We start from the raw sequence: 22,818 nt of genomic DNA on the forward strand, positions 1-22,818 counted from the left end.
CTTTCCTTCGAAAGTTAAGCCAAGTTTTGGTAAGAATAGTACTCGAGGGGGTTATTAACCTCTGAAACCCCCGTTCGACTGCACCACTGGTCGCCTATATGTACATCCATATACACACACAAAAAACGAGCAACTCCCACAGTTCACTTTCATTGATAAACTCGGCTCTTCGCTCTTCTTCTTCACAATGCAAATCCAATTGTCTGCTACTTACTTTATTTTTTTCGTGGTGTGTGTGACATCAATCAGCATCGCTTTGTTGTTTTTGCTATTGTTGTTGCTGATGCTGTATTATTATTTTTTTTTTTGTTGCTCGACAATTGAAGCTAACCAACATTAAACTATAACTTCCTCACAAACACACTCGCACTGCACTCTCAACAAAAACAACAAAAAACAATTTCATATATGCATATTCATATTAAGTATATCATAAATTCAAATAAAATAAAAGCCAGGCGACCGCATTTAAATATTTGAAAAGGTTCGCCTTCGAAGACACAATTTAATATAAAGGACAATTTTTTGAAATAAATTCATACTAAATTTGATTAATAAGTTAAGTTTTTAAGAACAAGAAAAAAAAATCCCTAAGAATGCACAATTTTATAATTCGATTCACTTCTATCACCAGCACTTCATTATTCAATTAAATAATTAACGACCGGTAGCAGTTTCGTTTTTCTTCTTTTTTTGTCATCCCTGATATTAGCTTTAATTTTTGTATATTTTTTTGACTCCGGCGCGATATTCACGGTGCAAGCCACCGACACCAAATGAAAATGAAATAACCGTCAACGGATTTTTCCAACGCAGTCTGCGCACACACGATCTCTATCTGAACTGAAACACTGTTTTCGTTTCGCTTGCGCTCAACTCAACGAATCTTTCTCTCAACAGCAACTCGTGAGATACTTTTGAGTGAGTGCCCGCTGCGGAACGAGTGGAACCTCCGTTGAGCGGAAACGCTTTTCACTGTGTTCGTTCACTCCGTTGACGATCGGTTATTTTCAAACACTTTGTTGCTTGACGGTTACTTGCGAGCTCTGCTGCAAGAAAACATTAAAATATAACCTATAAAATGGTTAATTTAAATGATGATTACTTTGCAAATTTTGTAGTTCCATCTGAACTTAGAAATAACTAACATTACAATGGCTATCAAATTGAATAATACCTAGTTTTTGATATTTGGTTATTTTCAAACACTTTGTTGCAAGCTCTACTGCAAGCCATAGAAAATATTAAAATATAACATATAAAATTGGTTAATTAAAATGCAGATTTCTTTACAATTTTTGTAGTTCGAACTGAACTTAAAAAAAACTAACATTAAAATGGATATCAAATTTATTGATACCAACTTTTGGATATTTTCAAACACTTTGTTGCTTGACAGTTACTTGCGAGCTCTGCAGCAAGCCATAGAAAACATTAAAATATAACCTATAAAATGGTTGATTTAAATGCAGACTACTTTACAAATTGTTTAGTTCCAACTGAACTTAGAAATAACTAACATTAAAATAATTATTATTAAAATATCAAATTTAATAATACCAAGATTTGGATATTTGGGACACTACTTTTTTAAATCAGTTTTTTATTTTTATTTAATTTTAATATTAATAGACTACAAGCGGACAAAGTTTTCTTTGTCATCGAATAGGAGAATAGTTTTCATTATGTACGCATTGCAAAATCCAGTCGAGGAATTCAACTTGGAACAAAATTTGAGCCATGCCCAAATTTGGGTCACATTATTAGAACTCATTACAAATAATTTTTAATTTTTTTTTTCTCCCATGAATTCGTTAGTTTATCAATTGAAAATTTCACATTTGGCAACGCGATTAGGGGCAATCATGATTGCTGCTCTATGAAATAGATCTTCCAATATTGGGTTGGCTGACGATGCCCAGCGGGGCTAGACCCACCTCCACCTCCCTCACCCGATTCAACAGAAGTCGCATGGACCCCAGGCAAATCTCGTGGGCAGCCGCAATCTCCTCGATGGCACGCTTCTTGAGCTCCACATAGTCCATGCGGGATTGGGTGCGGGCCAAGATCTTCTTGTATGCCTCCCGCAGGTTGCGACCCATCTTGAAGAGCTCCCGCCAGTTGGCGTAGAGTTGCACCGCATATCTGTACCGCTGCAGGCACTTGCCAGCCTCCAGTTGCTTGGTCAGGTGAAAGGACAGGACACGCTCATGCTCCTGCCGCGACGTGACCAGGAGATCCTTTTGCCGGGAAAATAAACGATCCAGGGCCAATAGGCGGCCATTTCCCAGCTCCGAACAGCGGATTAGACCCTCCAACTGTCGGCGAATGCGAAGATTGTTCAATTGCAATTCTCGAACAGCCGGATCCTTGCTGCCATTCAGTATCATCCAGCGTGAGTCCTCCGGACCCAGACCCATCTGCGCCTCCCGCTCCCGGGTCGCTCTCGAGCCCCCGCCAAAGGGATCGATGGAGAAGCGGGCGTCCATCTCGTCCAGCTTTCGATTCATCGCATCCATCTCGTGTTTCATCACACTCCAAGGGATCTCCTCGATGACGGTTGGCTGCTCCTCCGCCTCCGCCTCCTCATCCCCTTCCGATTCCTCCTTCCCCAAGGAGCCCTCAACATCGGATTGACAATCGTGACGGATCAACTGATCTTTGTACACCCCCACATTTTTCTTCATGTTTGGGCTTTTAAAATAAAATTTTAAACGTTTCTTGAGAGTATTTCTTGGGTCAGTTAAGTGTTCCTAATGTAAAGTCTGTTGAATAAATGGTACGGATTTTTCAACGCCTACTGCTGAAATGAAATTTTTTATCGGCAAAACTTTTGGGGGAAAGGCAGGGATAACTGGAATGGAAAAAAGGTCAGGCTGGTTTAAACCATTTTAAACAGAATTTTGTATAAGTCACTTGGAGCACCGCCGTCCATAATATAAATAATATTAATAATAACATTCAAATTCTTAGTTTTTGATATGTATGACTATGACTGGAAATTCGCAATTGGACAAAATTAATGAGACAAAAGGCGGTGCCCACAACCTGCGCAATTTCCGCTTTATATCAATGACCAACAATACACAGCAAAAAATACACATCATACACTTTCAACACGCAACATGTGACTTGCAACATGCAACATACAACAAGCAACATTCAACAAAATGCGACATACAACATGCAACATAAAACATGCAACATGCAACATGTAATATGTAACATGCAACATACAACATGCAACATTCAACACGCAAAATGCGACATACAACATGCAACATGCAACATGCAACATGCAACATGTAACATGCAACATGCTGCATTCAACACGCAAAATGTGACGTGCAACATGCAACATACAACATACAACATGTAACAGTCAACAATCAACCATTACCAATCAACAATCATCAATTAACAGTCAACATTCAAAAATAATACGTGTCCAATGTTAGATAACATTAATGTAATCTTAATGTAATGTTAATATAATGTAAAATTGTCCCCGTCATCGTCATTGTCAATTTTTGATCTCCCATTGAAATTATAATTCCCAACCAGTTCTAGTCAAAAAATTACGACCTAGGGGTTGTGGCTGCCCAAAAATCAGTGTACTCGGATGACCGACAGTGTGAGTGTGTGTTTCTTGAGGAAATCCAGATGATTAATGGTTAATACAACTGACATGGAATGTTCTCCAGGATCTAGGATCAAGGACCTCTTGAGGTATGTGTGTGTGCTTGTGTGATTGAGGTGTGGTTCAAGGAGACTCACAGCGGTACCAGCTTACTTTGACCGGATGCAGTGCATCAAGGATTTTACTGGGTATGTACGATTATCATAATAAATAAAATTAATAATTTAAAATTTAAATAATGAGAGCACAACTAAATATTTTAAAATAAGGGACTGAAACATATGTAAGACAAAGCTGCAAAGATGCAATATGGATCAGAAAAGAACAATAAAGCCACTAAGTTTTCCTGCATTGAAATTCCAACGAGGTACTTATGTAGTAATTTTACGAATTAACTTCAAAAACCAACTTTTCAATTTTGATTCCAGATTTTACTCAAACCATTTTTCAAAAGAAATTACGAAAACTCAAACCAAACATACAAATCAAGATTACAAAAATTATCCACGGTCATTTGGAAACATTCCACTTTAAAATATGTAAGAAAAGCTGTGGGCTTATAAGTGCAGTGTTTTAACACTTTTTTGCAAAGCCATTTTTCGAAAATTAAAAATGACAAAAAATCGTGCCAAAAATACAAACCAAGATGAAAATGCCGATTTTAAGAAAATTAATTCACGATTATTTAGAAGTTTCCAAGCTTAAAATGGGATGTCTGAAATAAAAGTTATAGGTTTAAAACTGCAGGTTTTTGGTCACTTTTCTGCAAGACCATTTTATCCGAAAATAAGCCCCCTTGTTTATAATACTATATAATAAACTCGATTATTTTTATATATACTATCAAAATTATATTGTTATATTTTAGAGCTCTGCCCATTTAGCTACATGTTAGTTTTGTATTTCCATAGGAGTCCGCTAGTTATTTCAAGGAAACTTTTCAGACAAAGACTCCCGATACAAGGTTTTCCAAGTTAGTTGTTACATTGACATCTGTAATTATTTGCAAATTGCATTACAAATTAAGCTCACTTCAATGTTACTACTTCTAAAAAAAAAAATTAAAAGGGATCCTCGCTAGTCCTTGAATTTGCCCAGCACGATGTCCTTGTAGAAGGGAACGCAATTCATGCGTACATTTAGTCTTGCGCACAACAGGAAAATGCCCGAGAGCTTGCGGTGGATGGAGTAGATCTCCTCGGGCGGTGGACACAGTCGATGTGCCACCATTGTGGGCACCAGGGCGGCCAGTCTCTCGGTGGTGTTCTGCCTGCCGAAATCGAACTCCCCGTCGTAGCGGAAGATCTCGCCCAGGATCATCACCGCATCCACGTGGGCCTGCTCCATCTGCTTGGTTTCGTAGCCGGTGAGGAAGCCCATTTGGCGGGACATTTCCAGAACGCCCTGCCTGTTGTCCTCGGCCGCACTCATGATCACCTGGCGATAGTTGCGGATGAACTCGTGCCGGTAGAAGCGCGTCGATCCGAAATCAATCAGCATTAGGCGGCGACTGGGGGCGTCGTACAGGAAGTTGGACCAATTCGGATCCGTCTGCATGCACTCGATCTCGAACAGCTCCCGCAGACAGAGCTTCAGCACGGAGGCGGCGATGTGGGCACGATGCTCGTAGCTGGAAAATAGATTAGGTTAGGGACAGAACCTAAAAGCGAGATGCCCTCACCTTAGATCAAAGCACTTGTCGAGCGGCACGCCGGGCACCAGTTCGGTGGTCAAGACACTGGAGGTGGTCAAATCGCGCACCACACGCGGCACATAGTACTCCGGATAGGGCGAGATCATCTGGCGAAACTTCTCCGTGTACTCCGCCTCGCGATCATAGTCCACCTCCCACTGCAGCTCCCGCTTGGCCACGCGCACCACATTGTCGATGAAGAAGCCCTGCGGGAAGACGTCCCAGACCTTGAGCATGCCCACCAGGTTGTCAATATCGCTCCCAATGCTCTGGGCCACGCCGGGATATTGGATTTTGATGGCCACATCCATGCCATCGCTCAGGGTGGCCCGGTGCACCTGGCCAATGGAGGCGGCCGCGAATGGCTTCTCCTCGAATTTGCTCAGCCGCTGGCGCCAATCGGCACCCAGTTGGGTGTTCATCACACGTTCCACCTGCCAATCGGGCATATAGTCCGCCGCCTGGCGCACTCTCTCAAAGGCCTTGGCCAGCTGCGGCGACACCACGCTGGAGTCTTGGATGCTTAGGATCTGTCCGATCTTCAGAGCAGCCCCCCTCACCTTGCACAGCGTATCCACGATCCGTTCGGCATTGGCGGGGCTCAGCAGGGCCTCCCTCATGGTGGTGGAGCCGCCCAGGCCCAGGGCTCCCTTGGTCAGCTCATTGAGGGTTCCGATGCCCAGACCGGCGAACAGGCCGCCAAAGGAGGCCATTCTGCCTATCCGTGAGGAGGGAACCTTCCGCTGTTTGGCCACCTTACTCAGTTCCGGCACATCTATGGCCTGTTGATTTTCGCCCTTCTTGACCTGCGTGTCTGGTTCTTCCTGCGGCTTGGCCCCCGCCACAAAGCGCAGGACATTATTGACATATTCCGTGTCCTGGGTAATGATTCCCGGATCAGATTGTCCATGCTTGCCCTTGGCATCTTGGGGCATTGTTTGGCTGCTCTTGGTGGCCGGGATGCGAAGACTAACACTGCGATCCTTGTTTCTCCGCGACAGTATCTCCTCGAACTCCTTGAGGGTTATGGAGGATATATCCAGATTGGCGGCGTCCCAATTGGCGAGATTTTGGGCTGTGGACGTTGGCTTCTTGGCGGCAGTGGCTGGAGATGGTTCGGCTGGGGTGCTTGCCTCCTCACGGGACATCTGGATTTTCGTCTCCAGCAGCGTGCAGAGTCCTTTGGCCACCACGTATCCCCTTTCCCCAGTTTCCTGAAGTGCCAGCTGCAGTCTTTTCAGCTCTTCCGTTGGATTTTTGCCCGAATTCTTCACCAGCTGCGCTGTGTGTTCGGCATTCTCGGCGATTAGCTCACGAATGCTTGAATTGCTCCAGAGATGACGACCGTGGGCGAGATGTTCGCGCCCACACGCCTCCACCACAATCCGCAGTCCGCGCAGCAGCGCCACCATTTCTTGAGCGGATCGCGACATGGCCAGCGGGGAAATACTGGTTTGTGGCTCTCGCTAAGGTGATTCAGCAATGATCCTCACCGCCGTCCGTCTAGCCTCCAAGGTTACGTAAATCGAGTAAAAATCTCAAAAAGTTCGAAGAAGCCCGCAATGTTGTCAAAATGCGGCGAAAATCAGCTGCGAAATCAGCTGAGCGCCCAGCAGCGTTGCCACACTAGCTTCTTAATCGCATTTCTAGCTATTTTAAGCTTAAAACCTGTTATTCTGAGTATTTTAACAGTGGCAGTGCTGACACATCAGCGATTTGTCGGCAATTCTGACTATTTTCACAATAGCAGTGCTGACACACGATAATTTTCATCACCATTCTGGATTTTTTAACTGTGGCACTACGATTTTATTTTATTTTTGTGGTTTACTGTGGCACTCGTAAATTACGTATTTAAAAAAGTTTGCTTTCTTAAATTTGTTTTTAATCATATAATCAATTTTCGGTCTCTTCAACATTTTTTTTGATTTCTTAACTTTTTTACATTAATGAAATTTTTTTTATGAAATCATATATTTGTAAAAAAATAATAGTTTCGTAGGAACTATTTTTACCCTCTTTATTTCGCTTATTTTTTCATTTCGATTCCAACAATAACACCAAACCAAACCATCAGTAATATACTTTTGGTAAGCGTTTTATAACCCGGTGAAAAAAATGTTTGACTTTTATTACAAGTAATTCCGAATATTCATTCACAAACACAGTGAACCCTGCTTAAGTGGCTCGATGACAGAGCCCACATTTATTTAGCAGCCTAGCTTAGATCGTAAAAAACATTAGATTAAGTTTGTATACCGAAATCCAAATCACAAGCAAATATACCTATATATAATGTGTGACTAATTAAAGTTTAAGCTATTTAATTGCACTACAGCCACGCAACAGGCACTGCGATTTTTTTTGGGATCCAAGGCCCATTGGCCCTACTTTCTGGGCAGGCGACCAGCACGTTCCAGGGCGGGATCCTCCAGCTCCCAGGCGGGTCTATATCGACTCGGACCGCAGGAGCAGGCGGGAACGGAATCACAGTCGCACTGGGAATCGGGGTTTCTGAGGTGCGGATTGGGAATTGTATTTGAACGATTACCGACTGAGGTATATCCCCGATCGTACAGACTGCAGTAAGGCACCGAGTTCATGTGGATGTAGTGCCAAACGTCGTGGTAGCTCCATTCCAGCAAAGGGTTCAGGCGCATCATCGGCGGCCAGTCGTTGTCCGTAGGCTAAAAATAAGAAGAAAATATGTAAGTTATGTATATATGTTTCAATATTCTTTATAAAAATTGTAAATTGTTTACAAGAGGTTTCTAGCAGGGATTATTTTCTATAAAAATAATTGCACAATTGGTTTTTCAAATGTCAATTCCAATTATAAGAATTTAATTTAAGCATTGAATTTCGAATACGTCTTTTATCGTAAAATGAAACTTAAATTGTTTGCTTTGCTTTTAATCGATGGGTATACAAATAAATTATTTATATTTATGGTGTCTTCTGGATTTCTTTATGCATGTTTTTTCCAAAAACAAAGGAACCTATGAAAACTAATTTGCTAACACAGTTCCTGTAAGTCGTCATTCACTAACATTAAGTTCTCGTGCTAAAATCGGTCGTAAAAATTTGTGACAAAATAAATGAAAACAAAATTAAACTAACAAATAGTACTCAAGTCAAACTCAAGCTAAGCCTCAATAAACAGTATTTCTTTTAACAATTAATTAATGCAATTAACATTTTTGAAAGTTCCCTCTTCTTTTGCTAATTTGAGTTTAGTTCATACATGTTCTAGTTACTTTAAAATATATTTAATATTTGATTAATCTCATTGTTTTGTTTTTTTTTTCATAGCAGCAAAGTACCAATTACAAAATCAAATCCATAATAATTTACGAGACTCAGAATGCCGCCATAATGCGCTTTTTATCTTTGGTTGCTAAATACCCACAAAAGATATCATTGACCTTGTAAGACTCGCAAATATCAATTAATAGATACTGAAAAGGTGAAAGATTAATCTTTGAAGGGCATACATTACTTAAATTTGATTACAAAAAATGATATTCACGTTTTTAATAGTTACTTAGGGCAATTTTACGTGCCAGATAGGAAATAAATCAACGAATATCGATTAAAGCTACGCCCTTATCTGTGCTACATAAACATGACATTTAGAATTTCATATCAGAGTAATATTTGCAATGAAAAGGAACTGAATAATCGTATCTGAACTGATTAATCTAAAACTAACAAATAGACCACCTAAATTATCTAAATATTTAGACATGTCATCTAGTGAATACTCCAGATTTATAATTATTTGATTGTGCCACAACACTGGCTTGTTTCCATAAGAAATGTGACTTTTGTTTGGCTTCACCTGCATGGGCGCCAAGTGCTGGCAGTAGGGATCCGTGTTCCGGCTGCCCACGAAGACGGCTTTGATGCGCGGCATGTCCGCCGCCATGTGGGTAAGTGCCTCCTTGAGAGATCCCTCGTATTCCACCAGCTCAACGCGATAATTGCGAACGCAGCGCTCCACAAAATCGTCGATTTCCGTGAAGGAATCGCCGGATTTGATGTACAACATGGGAATGTCACCGCTGGAGATGTTCTCCTGGCGGAGGTAACGCATAAGGAGATCCAGGAGGACGGTGCAGTCCTTGCCGCCGTTGAAGCAGAAGATTAGCTCCTCCACGCCGTAGATTTGCAGGGTTTCTGTGAAGAAGGCGAAGGCCTTCCGTTGTCTTTCTTCGATTGCCAGGCGTTCCTCCTGGGATATTTCCCGGGAAACTGGCGAATCTTGAGTCTGAAAACTCACCGGATCCTGAGGATCCTCTGGACGCTCCGACATGCTTCTTTTTTGCAAAAACAAATGCTTTTTGGTCTCTGTTGCTGTGGATACTATCGTGGTTGTTTTTGTGGTTTGGCGACATTGGTTCATGGTGCTCTGAATGCGGGGCGAAAGCAGGGGGCGTGGCCGAGCCCTGGCCAAGAAGATAGATGACGTCACAAGCTGTCGACGATGAGAAAACCGCAATTAAAACTGTGGAAAAAGCCAATAAATAAACCAAAACTTTCTCCGAAAATTCGTACGTATGTGTGCACTTGGTGGGCTGTTTTATATAACTTTGTGTATCAGAAATATAACTTAAGCTTTGTTATTAACGTGGTAAATGCTTTAGCGGTCGACGTTCAACTGATTTAGCTTATCAGCCAGCCAAAATTACATCACATTTGAATCGAAAAGTAAGCAAAATAAAACCAAAACCTCAGGCACACAAACACACGTACAAAAGCCGAACACATGGAGCTCACACAAACACACACACACACACTCACCCAACAGCGCATATATTCTCAGTTGCGTTGACAATTACTGGCACATTTAACTATTTTTCCGCAGCGACGATAATGCAATTATTTTATTCAGTTAATTGTTATTCCATGCCAGTGGATTTCTTTCTTTTTTTCGCCTTTTAGCATCGAAGCAAGCTGAACAACAACAACAGCGAACGCAAAAACAAATTCTCGAAGCTTCGCGGACTATCGGAAAATCAGCTGCTTGGAACTATCGATAGCACTAATGATAAGTGGCTATCAATTTGAAAAAATAGCTAAATTTCTCAAACTTACTAATCTTACGAATATATTTAATAAAAATATAAATAAATTTAAAAAAAATAATTACACACTACACTCGGAAATAACAAATAAAATAGCAAATGTAACAAGAAATAATCAGAACCTATTTGGTCGAAAAATGGTTTTTTTTTGTAACTTTAATTCCACCGATACACCAACTTTAATTCCTTTTTCAAAAATATAAGTTCGAAATGTGTAAAATTTTTTAAGTTTTTATTTTACAAATAACAAATATATGTTTGTGTGTGTTTAACAACAACAAAAAGCACAATAAAAATACGCTCTACACATATAATAAATGGGCACTGTTGGCGTTACTCTGGGTGTTTTTTTATAATTTCGTCCTTGTTTTTGTGGTTTCTACACAGAGAGAAAATATCACAAGATTTGGGTGTTTATACTTGCTAATAACATGTAGTTTTCAACATTAAATTTATGTTATTAATTTATGTGACCTTTCACAAATTTCTATTTTGGTTCAGGCAAGTGCATTAAATATAAATTTTATGTAAATTCATTAATCTTAGGCATAAATAATTAAAAACTAAGATAAGCTAGAAGGTACAAAATCTATTGGTCAGCGGCTTAAAAAAATACCAAAACTTAACCAATTTTAATCAAATTTAAAAGAGTAAAATCAGATGGTTACATTTTAAAAACAATGTGATATTAAATATTATTTTTTAATCAAAAAAAATGGATACAAAAATTATATGAATATTTCTGATTTTCAAACATAATTGTATGTTTGTCAGAATTTAATGTTTTTGTAAATAATATTTTAACAATTAAAAAGATTCCTGAAACTGATTTTGATTTTCTTCAGATATAATTTTTGGTTTTTTATCAGCTGACTGTTAGTGTTTTTATACAAAAGGTTGCTTATTTAAGTGAGCGTTCTAGCAGATTTGATTTGAGTCTAAATTATTTTTAAGAAACCGTTTTAAATTATGTTTTTCTTTATGTTTATTCCTTTCCCAATTGTTATGACTTTTTTCCCTGTGTAGATTATTTCCCAGATTAGACATCTATGTTATCCAGGACATTGTCGATGAGACCCACAACCTTTTGGCGAAACCTTCGATTTTGCTTGCCGCTCATTTCCTTGAGGTACGGATGCAGGCTGATCAGAAAGGAGTAGTCGGCATCTGGTGGCGAAGGCATGGACAGGGGAATGGCCCCCGATCCGGGTCCCAATCCTCCGGTTAAAGCTCTCAAAGCTGGCGTGGCCGGCGGTGGCGGTGGTGTGGTTAACTTGTGATGATCCAGATGGTGACTGCTGTTGCCCTTGAACCAATGCGTCAGATCCGTCCAGTCCAGGTGGTTACCCAATGCAGCGGCGGGCACTGACACCAGCGATTGGTGACCCACCAGCCTGTCGAGCTGTTGATTTGGATTTGGATGTGGATTCAGGGAGGGCTGCTCCACTTTGATGGCTTGAAGGCGGAGCGGCAAACAGGCGGTGGGTTGATCCTGATTCTGATGCTGATCCTGATCCGGATCCCTTCCTGAATGGTCCGGCTGATTCACCTCCTCCTCGGAAACCTGCACATCCAGCGGCATTTCGCTGTCGCTCTCCTTGGCCTCCTCATCATCCTCCTGCTGACTTGACTCTGGGTATATGGGTATACTAGAGGTTTTCCCCGGTTTTCGGAGCACCATTCCTGCCGCAGGATTATTACTGGGTGCAATCACCGCAGGCAGCTGCTTGTGGCAGGATCGGGACTTGGTGTAGGGGATGAGGAACTGCAGGTACTTGGACAGGTAGTATTTGCGCTTCCCGCGGCCCGTTTGTGTGCGTGCCAGCTTTAAGGATCGGAGGAAGCTGCTCCTTATAGTGCGCCACCTCTCGCGGCAGTTGCGCACTGAAAAAGTCAAGCGTGAAAATCTGTTGCATTTAATTTTATTTTTAGATCCAAAAATAATCTTAATTGATCCGAATTTAAGCCCTTCTGAAAGAACCATGAAATTATTCAAATCGGAATTCTTAGTATATCTAAAAAGTGGTATTGTCATTATTAAAAATTCACTAAGTTATTGATAAATTATTGATGTTCTCCAAAAAAGGTTATTTTTTATTGATGTTACTAAAGGATTTTTATTTTTTATTTATAACTTAAAGAATTATATTTTTTGGAATGAATCTATATATGTACTATATATGTATGTATATACTTTACTGTTTAAACTAAGCTGACGGAAATGTTTTCAAGATTTAATATAATAAGAATAATATTTCTATTAAAATAAACAAGCATCGGATTCTGATATTTTAAAATCGTCTATTTAAAGAAATATAAATTCTTCAATACAATTAGTAGTTTTTTCATGAACGTGTTTATAAACTGTAGTTAAGATTGTTATATTTGAAAAGAAAATTTTCGATCGACGTAAAAATATATGAAGATCAAAATATTATCTTATTTTTGTTTCTTTGAGTGTATTTTCACTAACTGCAGCAATTGCCTCGCAAAAGCAACAGTAACCAAAAGCAATCGCAAAAGCAGCAACAAATTGCAAGCGAAAACTGCGCGACACAGTGACACACCTACACAAGTGTAGACGAAACAGTGAAAAACAAAAACAATTGCATGGGGATCACACGCATACCAGCACACAAAAGCTTGCATCATAGACAAACACATACACGTATTGCGAATTGAGCACGCAATTGGCGGCGAAGAAGAAGAACTAGGCGGAAAAGCGATGTTTTTGCCCCGATTTTGTTTGCCTTTGTTGTTATTTTATATAGATTTACCCGTGTCCTTGATCTCATTGGCCACCTGCTGCCACGCCCTCTGCACCTCTTCCTTTTTGCTGTATCCCGGATGCGTATAATTCCACAAACAGGGCTGATTTTCGACGAATTGCACGAACCGCACGTTGAAAACGGGATCGTCCTTGCGTGCCATTGTGACCCAGCACATGCCTCCGTCCCGCTCACACGCACGTCGTTTGCCTTTTATTGCTATTTCTTTCTCTCTCTCCCGCTAACGGTAAATCACACGCACGCACACACACGTCCAGGGGCGCAGCCAAAAGGGGCGGCAAAACAGTGGGGCGTTGGAAAAATGGGGGGGCCCTCGCAGCAACTACAGCAACAACTGCTCGCAGCGGCCGCGCAACCAAAACTGAGCGTTAAAATCCCACTGCGCGCAAATTGCAAATTGCAAATAGCAAATAGCAACAAAAGCTGCAGCGCAAACACTTTATGCTGTCACAAACAGCAGCAACAACAAGTGGCATTAGTTTGTTGGAAGGAGGGGGTTCTAACGACCAACAAATACTCTACACAGAAAAAAATTAGAAGCTTTATGAACAAAAATATTGCTATACAATCAAGTGCAAGTAATCAAGTGTAAAATTCTCGCTGCTGATAAGGCTGTGAGATATTCCTTTTATAAGATTTTCTACAATATTGGGTGTTGTAGCTATGGGATCCGATTCTTCTGAACAATTTTACATTTTATATCAAGCTAATGTGTAGACCCTAGAGTGTGAGTTAAAATGCCATAGCTGATGAATTTATATTTTTATATAGTTTTGTATATATAATCTACATATTTTAATACTAAATTCAAATATCAACGGGTAATATGTAACGTCGCCTTTTAAATAAACATATTTATCTTTCGGTGTATTTTTAAAGTTTTCTTAATTAAAAGGTTTTAAAAGAGTACCAGTGTTTTTATATAATTAATAACTTTCTTAGATAAGTTTTTTAAGTCAATTTAAATTTTTTAATTGACCTTATCTAGAAAGATTTGGATTCAATTCCTAGCGGAAATCCCGGTAGTTTCTTAATTTTCGTTATTCTTTTGTGGAAATAAGGATCCAATGAAATGATAAATGGTCAAAAATGTGTTCCGATACAAAATTTTCGACTTTTTCGATATACCCCGATGACTTTGCGATTACCGCATATCGAAAAAATCAACGACTAACAACAGCTGCAGCAGTGCAATAAAAATTGTATAAGCAATGCAGCACTTGCCACGTTTGTATGTGTGCGTATGCGGGTGTTTGTGTGTGTGAAATAAAAAGCTTTGTCGATGACGTCACAGGCTGCATTTGTTGCATGCGATGCAAAAGTAACGAAAGCAAAACCAATCAAAGACAACAAGTGTTGCAAACACAAATTGCGCTAAAAAATTGTTAAATTGCTGAATTTATAGATAACTTAATATAATTTATTTATGTCAGTTTAAAATTTATTTCTGATGTATCCAAACCAATTATAACCTATACCAATAGGTAGAAATAATGGAGAGCTTAGTAAATTGTATTTGTTCAGATATATTATTGATCTTTAAGTTAGATATAAATTCAGCCAATTGGCAAAATATTTACGAAACATCTATCTTTTGTTGGAAAACTAAAATATAAATGCATCTTTCTTCAAATTCTATAATAATGAGTATTTTAACATTTAGATATGCAAGTTTGAAATAAGAATGTTGTCTCCACATGGATTGTTTTTAAGCCTTTTTGTATCGCTTTAATATATTACCGATTTAATATTTACTTTAAATCTATAAATATTTTTTTGCTTGAAGCGAGGCCCCTGTCAAAATAAATCGATAATTCCCGCCCAGATCACAAGTGAAACAAATATCGATGATTTTGTCGCAGTTTCCAACACTGCAGTTAGTCGCATATGTAACCGAATTGGAAATAATTGTAATTTGTAGGAATATCGCTTAATAAATCTACCGAAAAACATGGCAACCAGCGGGAAGTTGATGCTCAACAGCGGCCTGTACCAAAAGCTGAGTCAGGTGAGCAGTTATTCTCCACTGTTCAGTGAAAAAACGCCTACAATTGTTCAGTTTTATGCGCAGCTCACCAGGCAGCTGCACATGCAACCGGCACTTTTGTCCAGTTTCCGCTCATCCCGCGAAGTTCAGGATCTGGATAAGTATCCCAACGTCGAGGTGGTGGCCAATCCGCCCGAGTGGCGTTTTGTGGAGCGTTTGCTGCCGGCGGAAACAGTGCCACAGCCGGTGGAAAAGCAGAAATATCCCTCTGGCTGGCGGCCGCAGAAGGAAAATGGCTCGGAAATTGGATATTTTGTGGCCAGAACCAAGAATCACATGGTGCCGGTGTATCTGCACACCAGGTTTCGTGGCCAGCGCAGGATCACGGTAGTGCGTCGCGTCCAAGGAGACATCTGGTCGCTGGAAAAGGATCTGCGGGCGGTCGTCGAGCAGTCGCGGAATGGCAAACTCTGCGCCACAAGGATCAACGAACTGAGCGGACAGATCCATTTCCATGGCGACCATGTGGACGTCCTGCGGGATTACCTCAAGGAGAAGGGTTTCTGAAGACCCCCCAATGTCCTTCCTTTCCGCAATAAACTATGTTCTGTTGATTTAAACTACCTTCCTGATTAGTTTTTACTTCAGTTAAGATTGTGTGATCATATTGTTAATTTCTCGTGGTTCTTAGGACCTTCTTCATCACTTTCACATCTGGACTTCCGGAGACCATAACTTTACCAAATTTTATCCGATTTGAAAGTGGCATACCTCCTAAGACTTGTGGGTTAATTCTCAAAAAATTTGCATTACAATTTTTCATTTTAACGTTGATCCTATTTTTGACCCATTTTCATGTCATTTATTTCCAAATTTCCGATGTTGTTAAAGGGTGACCCACAGCTGGACTTCCGGGGTCCATAATTACACACTACTACTACTAAACAGCAGTTAGAATATGGTTTGGATATCTTGTTTCTGTTTTTTAAGTATAACGATTAACTAGTAAAATATGTAATCCTCACAATTTAATTGATTGGTTAAATTTATTTTCGTTTAAGTTATGGATGGATATCATTTTATGGGTATACTATAGAATTGTACCAAGAAATTCAATTTTAAGCGACATTATTTCTGCTTTATCCAAATCTGATATCTATATCGCATAACTACTCATGGTAGATCTTTGAGTTTACCAATTCGTATGCATACACATTTCAAAAGCACATCACTTAAGCAAATGGTTTGCAAATTGATTTCTGTTGACCGCACACCCACTTGGCTGCAGTTCGCTTTTATTTAGCACTTAACGTTTAGCATAAATTACATCGTCTGGATGGGGAATTTTTATTCTGAGAGTGGTGCGCAAGGCTCTACGACTAAAATCTAGAGGAAGGAGTAGGAGGAGGGGCGAACTTAGCACGTATAATAAGTCTGTTTCGGGCTCTGGGGAGCTCTGCTCTACGTCTACGACTGCTGCTTCCTCGGCCGCGGCCGTCAGGTACGCGTCAGGCGGGCGTAGGCAGCTGCCACGCCCCACCGCTATCCACTGGCCCCGGCCATCGCCGGCAGTCCGGCCAGACTGACGCCCACACCGGACGTGGGCGTGACTGTTCCGGCGGTGGCCGACGAGGAGGATCGCTTGAGGGCCTTGCGGATGATCGTCCAGTCCTCCATGATGTCTTCCTCGCGCAGCATATACACCACATACGGCCCGGTGACTGTGACGGCCTTCTTCCGACCCGGTCCGCGCACCTTGCTCTGCCGCTTGTCGGTGCCCCAGTCGGCCCATGAGATGTCCACGTTGTGGCGATCTTCCTCCAGGCGGCGGATGCGCTCCACTAGCTCCTCGCGCAGGTTGTCCACCGCCATGTGCTTTTCGCTCTGCAAAGGGAAGGATATTATTAAAGTGTTTTCGCAGGAAATATGAAGTTCATGTATATTTCACTTAAATACATAATAAACCTGATTTTAATCATTAAGCGCTGATAAACTTCAGTAAACAATAAAATATAATCAATCAAAATAACAAACTATTCTATAAGAAAGTTTCTATACTTCGGCATTGTGCTGTATAAATAATCCTATATAAATTCGACAGTTTATCAACGTGAGTTTGTCTGATTATGATACTTCAATCATTAAAGTTTAATTTGGCATATTTTCATTAATCTCTTGATGGTATTAGTAATAGTTATTTAACAACTAAATGCCCTCTAAGTGTGTAATGTTTGAGAATATTAACCCCTTGAGTTACACCAAGTCCCCTATCGGAGGTAAAAGCTAATCTGATTGTGATAATGTAATCGCCAATATTCCCTTGCCATTTTTGGCGCCAAAATAGGCAGTGTGTACCTCAAAGTGCTGGACTGCAGCTTGTTCCTCGGATTGGAACTTGTGCTCGATGTTCTGCAGGCGGTACTTGCGCAGGACATCCGCCACCTCGATCCTGGTGCGATAGACCTTGTCCAGTTCCTTTTGCGGCTGCACGAACTCCTCCGAACGGCCAGAACGCACCTCGGCCAGCTGACGTTCAATGAGATTGATGCGCTCAAAGTAGTACTGCTCTCTCAGGGCGTTAAATTGCCGCTCGAGGCTCACTGAAAATGAGATTGCACATGAGAAACGACTGGAAAACAGGATAAATCAGGGCAACACCTACTCAAGTCCTCGGTATGTTCCGCCCGCCGTCGTTCGATTTCGCTGGCATCTAGTTCCGAGGAGTCATCGGAATCGCATTCGTTGGCTTCCTCCTCGTCGGAGGTGTCATGTGCTTGGCTGGAGTTCGAGTGCTCCGACTCTCCGCCAGAAACGTCGCCTTCGCCATCGGATTCTCCATTCTTCACGGGCATTTCGACTGGGCTATCGCGTTCCTCCTCACTGCGCGCCTTTCTTACGGCGATTCCAATCTGCGACGGTCTGCAGGTGGCCTCCGGGCCTAGCACAAATGATTTGTTTATTTTGTTATTCTAAAAAGTAAGGAGAGTATGGCAAACTTCGTGGAAAACTACGTTTTCTTGCGAGCTGTAGCAAAAAAAGTGTGGGGCAGCGCTGCGTGGGCAATCCAGTGTTAGAAATCGTACGCGGAACGGAGCATCTTGTCATCGTTTAATGGCTAGAAAAAAGCTAAACTTGGGTTTACTACAATGGAAAGTCAAAAATTATTTTTAAGACTTTTGGGTGTTAAATTGAATTGTTACAATTCTCATTAATTTTTACCAGACGATTTTTTATAATGACCTGAAAAATTATTATTCTCCAACGTTCTTTATTTTGTTTCCTGCCCTATTATTTTCAAAAGAGAAAGTCTTTGTTATTTTTAGTTTTTTAATAAGATTATAATCAGAAACTTTGTTATTTTTAAACGCAGCGAATTCGCTTAATATATTTTTTGGCTTCTGAAAATAATATGAACAAGGCTCTGTATTTTAAATAGCTAAAAATTAGCTGTTTTTACCGCCATCATTTGTTTGTTCTGCTGCACTGACATCGCTAGGTGACGAACGCAGCTGATGAGTGGAAAGACATCGATAACCGATAACATTTCACTGCCAGCAAATTTTTTGGGGCCAAGTGGAAAATACGTGTAATATTTACAATAAGCGAACAACCAAGCAGATAGTTCAACCAATTTCCAAATGGAGACACCCACGGCTGACGATCTGCTGCAGTTCCGCGACTATAGCGGCGGTGCCCCGGCCCAAATCAATGTTAATTCGCCGACGCACAGTGGTTCTGGTGGTTCCGGCGGTGGTGCCAACGCACAGCGTCAACGCGGCGATCCACTACAGGATTTGATCTACGACATGACCACCTCGGCCCAAGGACTCTCCGGTGGCGGCTCCTCCGGCGGATCCCAGCCGCAGAACTCCCCACTGGACGGATCCGGCGGTGGTGCAGGCGGTGGTGCGCGAATCTCCTTCCTCACCATCGAGTATTACCAGCAGTTCTTCAATGTGGACACCTATATGGTCCTCGAGCGGATCGCCAATTCCATGATCCCCAAACGGGCCGCAGGCAACTATCTGCGCATGAACATCGGCGAGAATCCGGATCTCTATGGTCCCTTCTGGATCACCGTCACCCTGGTTGGTAGCTCAGATTTATTAGGTGGGGATTTCTAAATAGTAAACTGGGTTTTCAAAAAGACAAGCCACTTAGAAAGGCGGATTTCATAGTATTATATGTTCATTAATTAATATCAATGTGCAAAGCCACTATAAAAGCAACTTGAGAGTTAAAGATCTGATAGATTTTTAAAATGTGAGTTTTGTTAAAAGAATGTGATTCCTTAACAAATTAAAAGCGGTTTTAAGCATATTTTCTATATTAAGATAGAGGAAAACCGTTGGTGAAGAGTGTGTTGGCGATTTTGAATAAATTTAAAGTAATTTTAAGAAGTAAGGAGTAAAGCTGCTTAAAAGAAAATTATTTTGTAGATGTTTTGTTGAACAAGAATTTATTTTAGAGTACTGCTTAATGTTCAGACAAAGAATAGATTAGGAAAATGTTGATTTTGGATCGTTTTTATAGACTTCAGAATTCGGATTTCTCATTTAGTATTTTGCCTGATTTTTGCTCAAAAGGTGTAAAACCCCATCTGATGATTTGTCTTCAATAAGCTTATTTGAGATTATTTTGAAGAGTTATTAATTGATTGTTAGTTGACCTATTTTATTGCCTTATTGTACTGAAGTGCGGGATTATTAGTTAGTGATTGGCTCTAACGTTTACATTGATCTTATATTAAAGTCTTATCTATGTTTTCTTTTCAGATTTTCTCAATAGCAATTAGTGGCAACATAGCTAGCTACTTGCACCATGCCAGCGATGGCTACCTCTGGCACTACAATTTCCACCTGGTCTCTTACGCGGCCACCTGTATCTTCTTGTACGCCAACATCTTGCCAGCCGTTCTGTGGGCCTTGTTCAAGTACAGCCTAAAGCCCGTGGATGCGGCGGATACCATCGAAACGGATAGCGTAAGCATGAGCTTCTTCATCCATTTATCTATCTCGCTCACATTCACGTTTATTGCAGGCCACCTACACCCCGAGTCTTCTGTCGCTGATGTGCATCTACGGATACAGCCTGGCCATCTATATTCCCGTCTCCATTCTCTGGGTGATCAATGTAAGGAGTTTTTTGCTTAGATTTATATTTTAATATGGGTAATATCTATCTAGACTTGAACTTTTGCTGCTGGTTATACTTTCCGAAAGGATTTGAGATTTTCTCGGTAGAGTTGTGTTTCCGATTACAGTTCCAGTAGTAAGGACTGCATTTTTAATTTAATTTAGAGTAGTATAATTTAGGTTTTTTTAAAGACATTTTAAAATATTTGTTTTTAAAAATGTTGAGGTTGGGAAACTATATCTATACTGTTCATTTTGATGCAATGTAAGAGAGGGAGGAAATGTTTATCTCCAATGCAGTGCTTATGAGTTCGTAAAACTAAAATAATTTTTAAGACTTTAAATTATATGTGGGTATATGTTCGGAAAAACCAAATGTCTTTCATTTGGGAATTAAAAGTTTTCAAAAATTCAATGTAAGATTAGATAAAACTGAATATTAGGTTAGTTTGTTGTACAATCAGTAAGTTTCAATAGTTTATTGTCTAAATGTACTTTCTGTTTGACACACCAAATTCTTAAAATTATCAATTGCTATCTACGGCTTTTTAATACCTCTTTATCCCTTGCAGGTATCGCTGCTACAGTGGATCTTGGTGATCACCGCTGCCTTGCTTTCGGGCACTGTTTTGATTGCCGTTCTGACGCCTGCCTTGCGGAACTCGAAGTTCTCGCTGTTCCTGATCATTGGTATCCTGAGTGCCCATGTGGTGCTGGCCGCCGGATTTCTGCTCTACTTCTTTCACAGTCCCCCAGATGCGAAGCTGGCTGCAATTACTCCGACACCAGCTGCACCTGCTCCTCCGGCTGCCCTGAAGGCGGTGACCCAAGCGATCCTTACCGGGGGTAACGGCAACCAGTCCCACTAGATAACATTCCGCGGAAGCCAGTGCGTCACCATCGCTGACATTTGTTGTACATTAAGTTGTCCTTATTATAATATATTCGTAAGAGGGCCATGCTTGATCACAGAAGGTCCAGGATAAATCCAATGTATAATCCTTTGCCAAATCTGATTCAAAGCAGCCCGCATCTTGTGCTTTGTATTAACTTTCTATAACATTTGGCGAATGTATATTTATATTAAATTAGTGGTAGAAATACGTGTAATACCAAAAAAAAAAAGGAAATCGCTAGAACTTTTCGCTGGGGTAGTAAAAATTAAACAATTTTGTCGAAAATTCAAGAAAGACGAAGAAAATGTTAGTCATGCCATCATTAAAAATTGTAAATATAATACAATGTACTGAAATTTAGTTTTATTTTATTAAACTTGAAGGTTTTTTGGTAATCCTTTAAATATCTGGTAAAAATTTGCTAAACATCACAAGGTAAATAATTAGTGTTAAGGTATATATTTTGAAATTTATATACCTTTTCCCGGTAAATGGTAATTGGTATAACTTGGGTAACATAAATTATATATGCCACATTACCGTCCATATGGAGAAAGGTCCTTTGAGAGGATGGAATGCAAAAGAAGAGGGGGAGTGCGACGGAGATGGTTTTTGTCTTTCTTTTTATGTTGAACTGGGTTTTGGCCAGTTCTTTTGGTGAAAAGTCTCATCACATACACATCTACACATATATACAGTATTAAAGAATTTGGGCGGCTTTTCATCCTTTTTTCTGCCATTGTTCATGTTTCGGGATTTTTACTTTTGGTAATTTTCATGCGCTTGGCGTATTTATTGCAGTAATGTGGAAATTACACGTTGCGAACGAGTCCAAACACAGGGTGAATTTTTCCACCAAAACTTTCTTTTACTCTTTTAATTCGCTTTGGAATTTTTGATTCATTATATGAAAATACAAAAATACAAATCACCCATATTAAAGAGACCCTAAATATTGCATATTTTCAAAAAATAAATATAATAAATATTTTCAATGGTTTTACAAGTTTCAGTTCGTTACAGAAATGAATGGCTTGGGAGCATTTTTTGTATATTATTTGTTGGCTAGTTTAATTAAGGGAGGATTTTATAATTCATATTAATCCCTTTATCTAACAAATTGCATTTATATTTGATATATTACTATTTAAAATAATAATAAAACTGTTTTAAATAAGTTTGAAGATTAAAATGTTATAAATATTGAATTGAATTTATTAAATTAAAGCCTCATCAGTTAGATATTCATTTTTTTTTGGTAATTTAATGTAGGATGAGCTTAAGTCACCCCTTATACAATTTTGTATGTAATTCACGTACATAGGACTCTTTTACACAGATACTCGCCATGTGTGGGTGCCAAAGTCGTTGTGCATGTGTGCGTGAGTCTGCTTGTGTGGACATGTATATGTATTCAGCTGGCTTGCACCCACGCACATTTATAGAGAGAACATTTCTCAATTTCAAATGCAAATATACGCATAACGCATCGTTAGATTTGTCGTTTTATTTATTTTTTATGCAAGTGAGATGGTTATATGTCGCTCATCTCCTTCACACCTTTTGCTGATTTCTCTCTGCAAAAACCAAA

At 40.1% G+C, this 22,818-nt stretch overlaps 8 protein-coding genes across 10 annotated transcripts in view; 2 read left to right on the forward strand and 6 right to left on the reverse strand.

Annotated features, from left to right (window-relative positions):
• Nucleotides 1-817, reverse strand: part of LOC108049006 (high affinity cGMP-specific 3',5'-cyclic phosphodiesterase 9A) — a 119,780-nt gene extending 118,963 nt beyond the window's left edge. Inside the window, exon 1 of the mRNA XM_044460844.1 lies at nucleotides 215-817. The gene's annotated coding sequence lies outside the window, so the exon portion shown is untranslated. The remainder of the gene's footprint in view (nucleotides 1-214) is intronic.
• A 943-nt stretch (nucleotides 818-1,760) lies between these two features.
• Nucleotides 1,761-2,784, reverse strand: LOC108048998. Its single transcript, XM_017129982.2, has one exon. It carries the CDS (start codon nucleotides 2,685-2,687, stop codon nucleotides 1,878-1,880), a length of 810 nt encoding a protein of 269 aa, XP_016985471.1. The 5' UTR covers nucleotides 2,688-2,784; the 3' UTR covers nucleotides 1,761-1,877.
• A 1,702-nt stretch (nucleotides 2,785-4,486) lies between these two features.
• LOC108049042 (atypical kinase COQ8B, mitochondrial) lies at nucleotides 4,487-6,916 on the reverse strand. Its single transcript, XM_017130070.2, has 2 exons — nucleotides 5,322-6,916; nucleotides 4,487-5,270 (listed from the first exon to the last, which is right to left on the reverse strand). Exons 1-2 carry the CDS (start codon nucleotides 6,764-6,766, stop codon nucleotides 4,718-4,720), a joined length of 1,998 nt encoding a protein of 665 aa, XP_016985559.1. The 5' UTR covers nucleotides 6,767-6,916; the 3' UTR covers nucleotides 4,487-4,717.
• A 590-nt stretch (nucleotides 6,917-7,506) lies between these two features.
• LOC108049039 (probable FAD synthase) lies at nucleotides 7,507-10,350 on the reverse strand. 3 transcript variants are annotated; one of them, XM_017130066.2, is made up of 3 exons: nucleotides 10,137-10,350; nucleotides 9,175-9,810; nucleotides 7,507-8,020 (listed from the first exon to the last, which is right to left on the reverse strand). In XM_017130066.2, exons 1-3 carry the CDS (start codon nucleotides 10,146-10,148, stop codon nucleotides 7,721-7,723), a joined length of 948 nt encoding a protein of 315 aa, XP_016985555.1. In that variant the 5' UTR covers nucleotides 10,149-10,350; the 3' UTR covers nucleotides 7,507-7,720. The 3 variants fall into 3 exon arrangements, with proteins under 3 accessions (XP_016985555.1, XP_016985556.1, XP_016985557.1); XM_017130067.2 differs by having other exon boundaries at nucleotides 9,175-9,840; nucleotides 10,137-10,349; XM_017130068.2 differs by lacking the exon at nucleotides 10,137-10,350 and adding an exon at nucleotides 9,891-10,079.
• A 285-nt stretch (nucleotides 10,351-10,635) lies between these two features.
• On the reverse strand, nucleotides 10,636-13,564 carry LOC108048991. Its single transcript, XM_017129975.2, has 2 exons — nucleotides 13,198-13,564; nucleotides 10,636-12,304 (listed from the first exon to the last, which is right to left on the reverse strand). The coding sequence occupies exons 1-2, from the start codon at nucleotides 13,364-13,366 to the stop codon at nucleotides 11,460-11,462; spliced, it is 1,014 nt and encodes a 337-aa protein (XP_016985464.1). The 5' UTR covers nucleotides 13,367-13,564; the 3' UTR covers nucleotides 10,636-11,459.
• A 1,495-nt stretch (nucleotides 13,565-15,059) lies between these two features.
• Nucleotides 15,060-15,819, forward strand: LOC108049045 (probable 39S ribosomal protein L49, mitochondrial). The gene is made up of 2 exons (XM_017130072.2): nucleotides 15,060-15,217; nucleotides 15,281-15,819. The coding sequence occupies exons 1-2, from the start codon at nucleotides 15,161-15,163 to the stop codon at nucleotides 15,761-15,763; spliced, it is 540 nt and encodes a 179-aa protein (XP_016985561.1). The 5' UTR covers nucleotides 15,060-15,160; the 3' UTR covers nucleotides 15,764-15,819.
• A 629-nt stretch (nucleotides 15,820-16,448) lies between these two features.
• On the reverse strand, nucleotides 16,449-18,248 carry LOC108049044 (breast cancer metastasis-suppressor 1-like protein-A). The gene is made up of 3 exons (XM_017130071.1): nucleotides 17,859-18,248; nucleotides 17,552-17,796; nucleotides 16,449-17,080 (listed from the first exon to the last, which is right to left on the reverse strand). The coding sequence occupies exons 1-3, from the start codon at nucleotides 18,046-18,048 to the stop codon at nucleotides 16,739-16,741; spliced, it is 777 nt and encodes a 258-aa protein (XP_016985560.1). The 5' UTR covers nucleotides 18,049-18,248; the 3' UTR covers nucleotides 16,449-16,738.
• A 459-nt stretch (nucleotides 18,249-18,707) lies between these two features.
• Nucleotides 18,708-21,577, forward strand: LOC108049049 (protein YIPF1). The gene is made up of 4 exons (XM_017130078.2): nucleotides 18,708-19,284; nucleotides 19,972-20,178; nucleotides 20,237-20,329; nucleotides 20,904-21,577. The coding sequence occupies exons 1-4, from the start codon at nucleotides 18,835-18,837 to the stop codon at nucleotides 21,198-21,200; spliced, it is 1,047 nt and encodes a 348-aa protein (XP_016985567.1). The 5' UTR covers nucleotides 18,708-18,834; the 3' UTR covers nucleotides 21,201-21,577.
• Nucleotides 21,578-22,818: the final 1,241 nt, after the last annotated feature.

The sequence above is a fragment of the Drosophila rhopaloa genome, unplaced genomic scaffold, assembly GCF_018152115.1.
Source record: "Drosophila rhopaloa isolate 14029-0021.01 unplaced genomic scaffold, ASM1815211v1 contig_3, whole genome shotgun sequence".
In the NCBI taxonomy this organism is placed as follows: domain Eukaryota; kingdom Metazoa; phylum Arthropoda; class Insecta; order Diptera; family Drosophilidae; genus Drosophila; species Drosophila rhopaloa.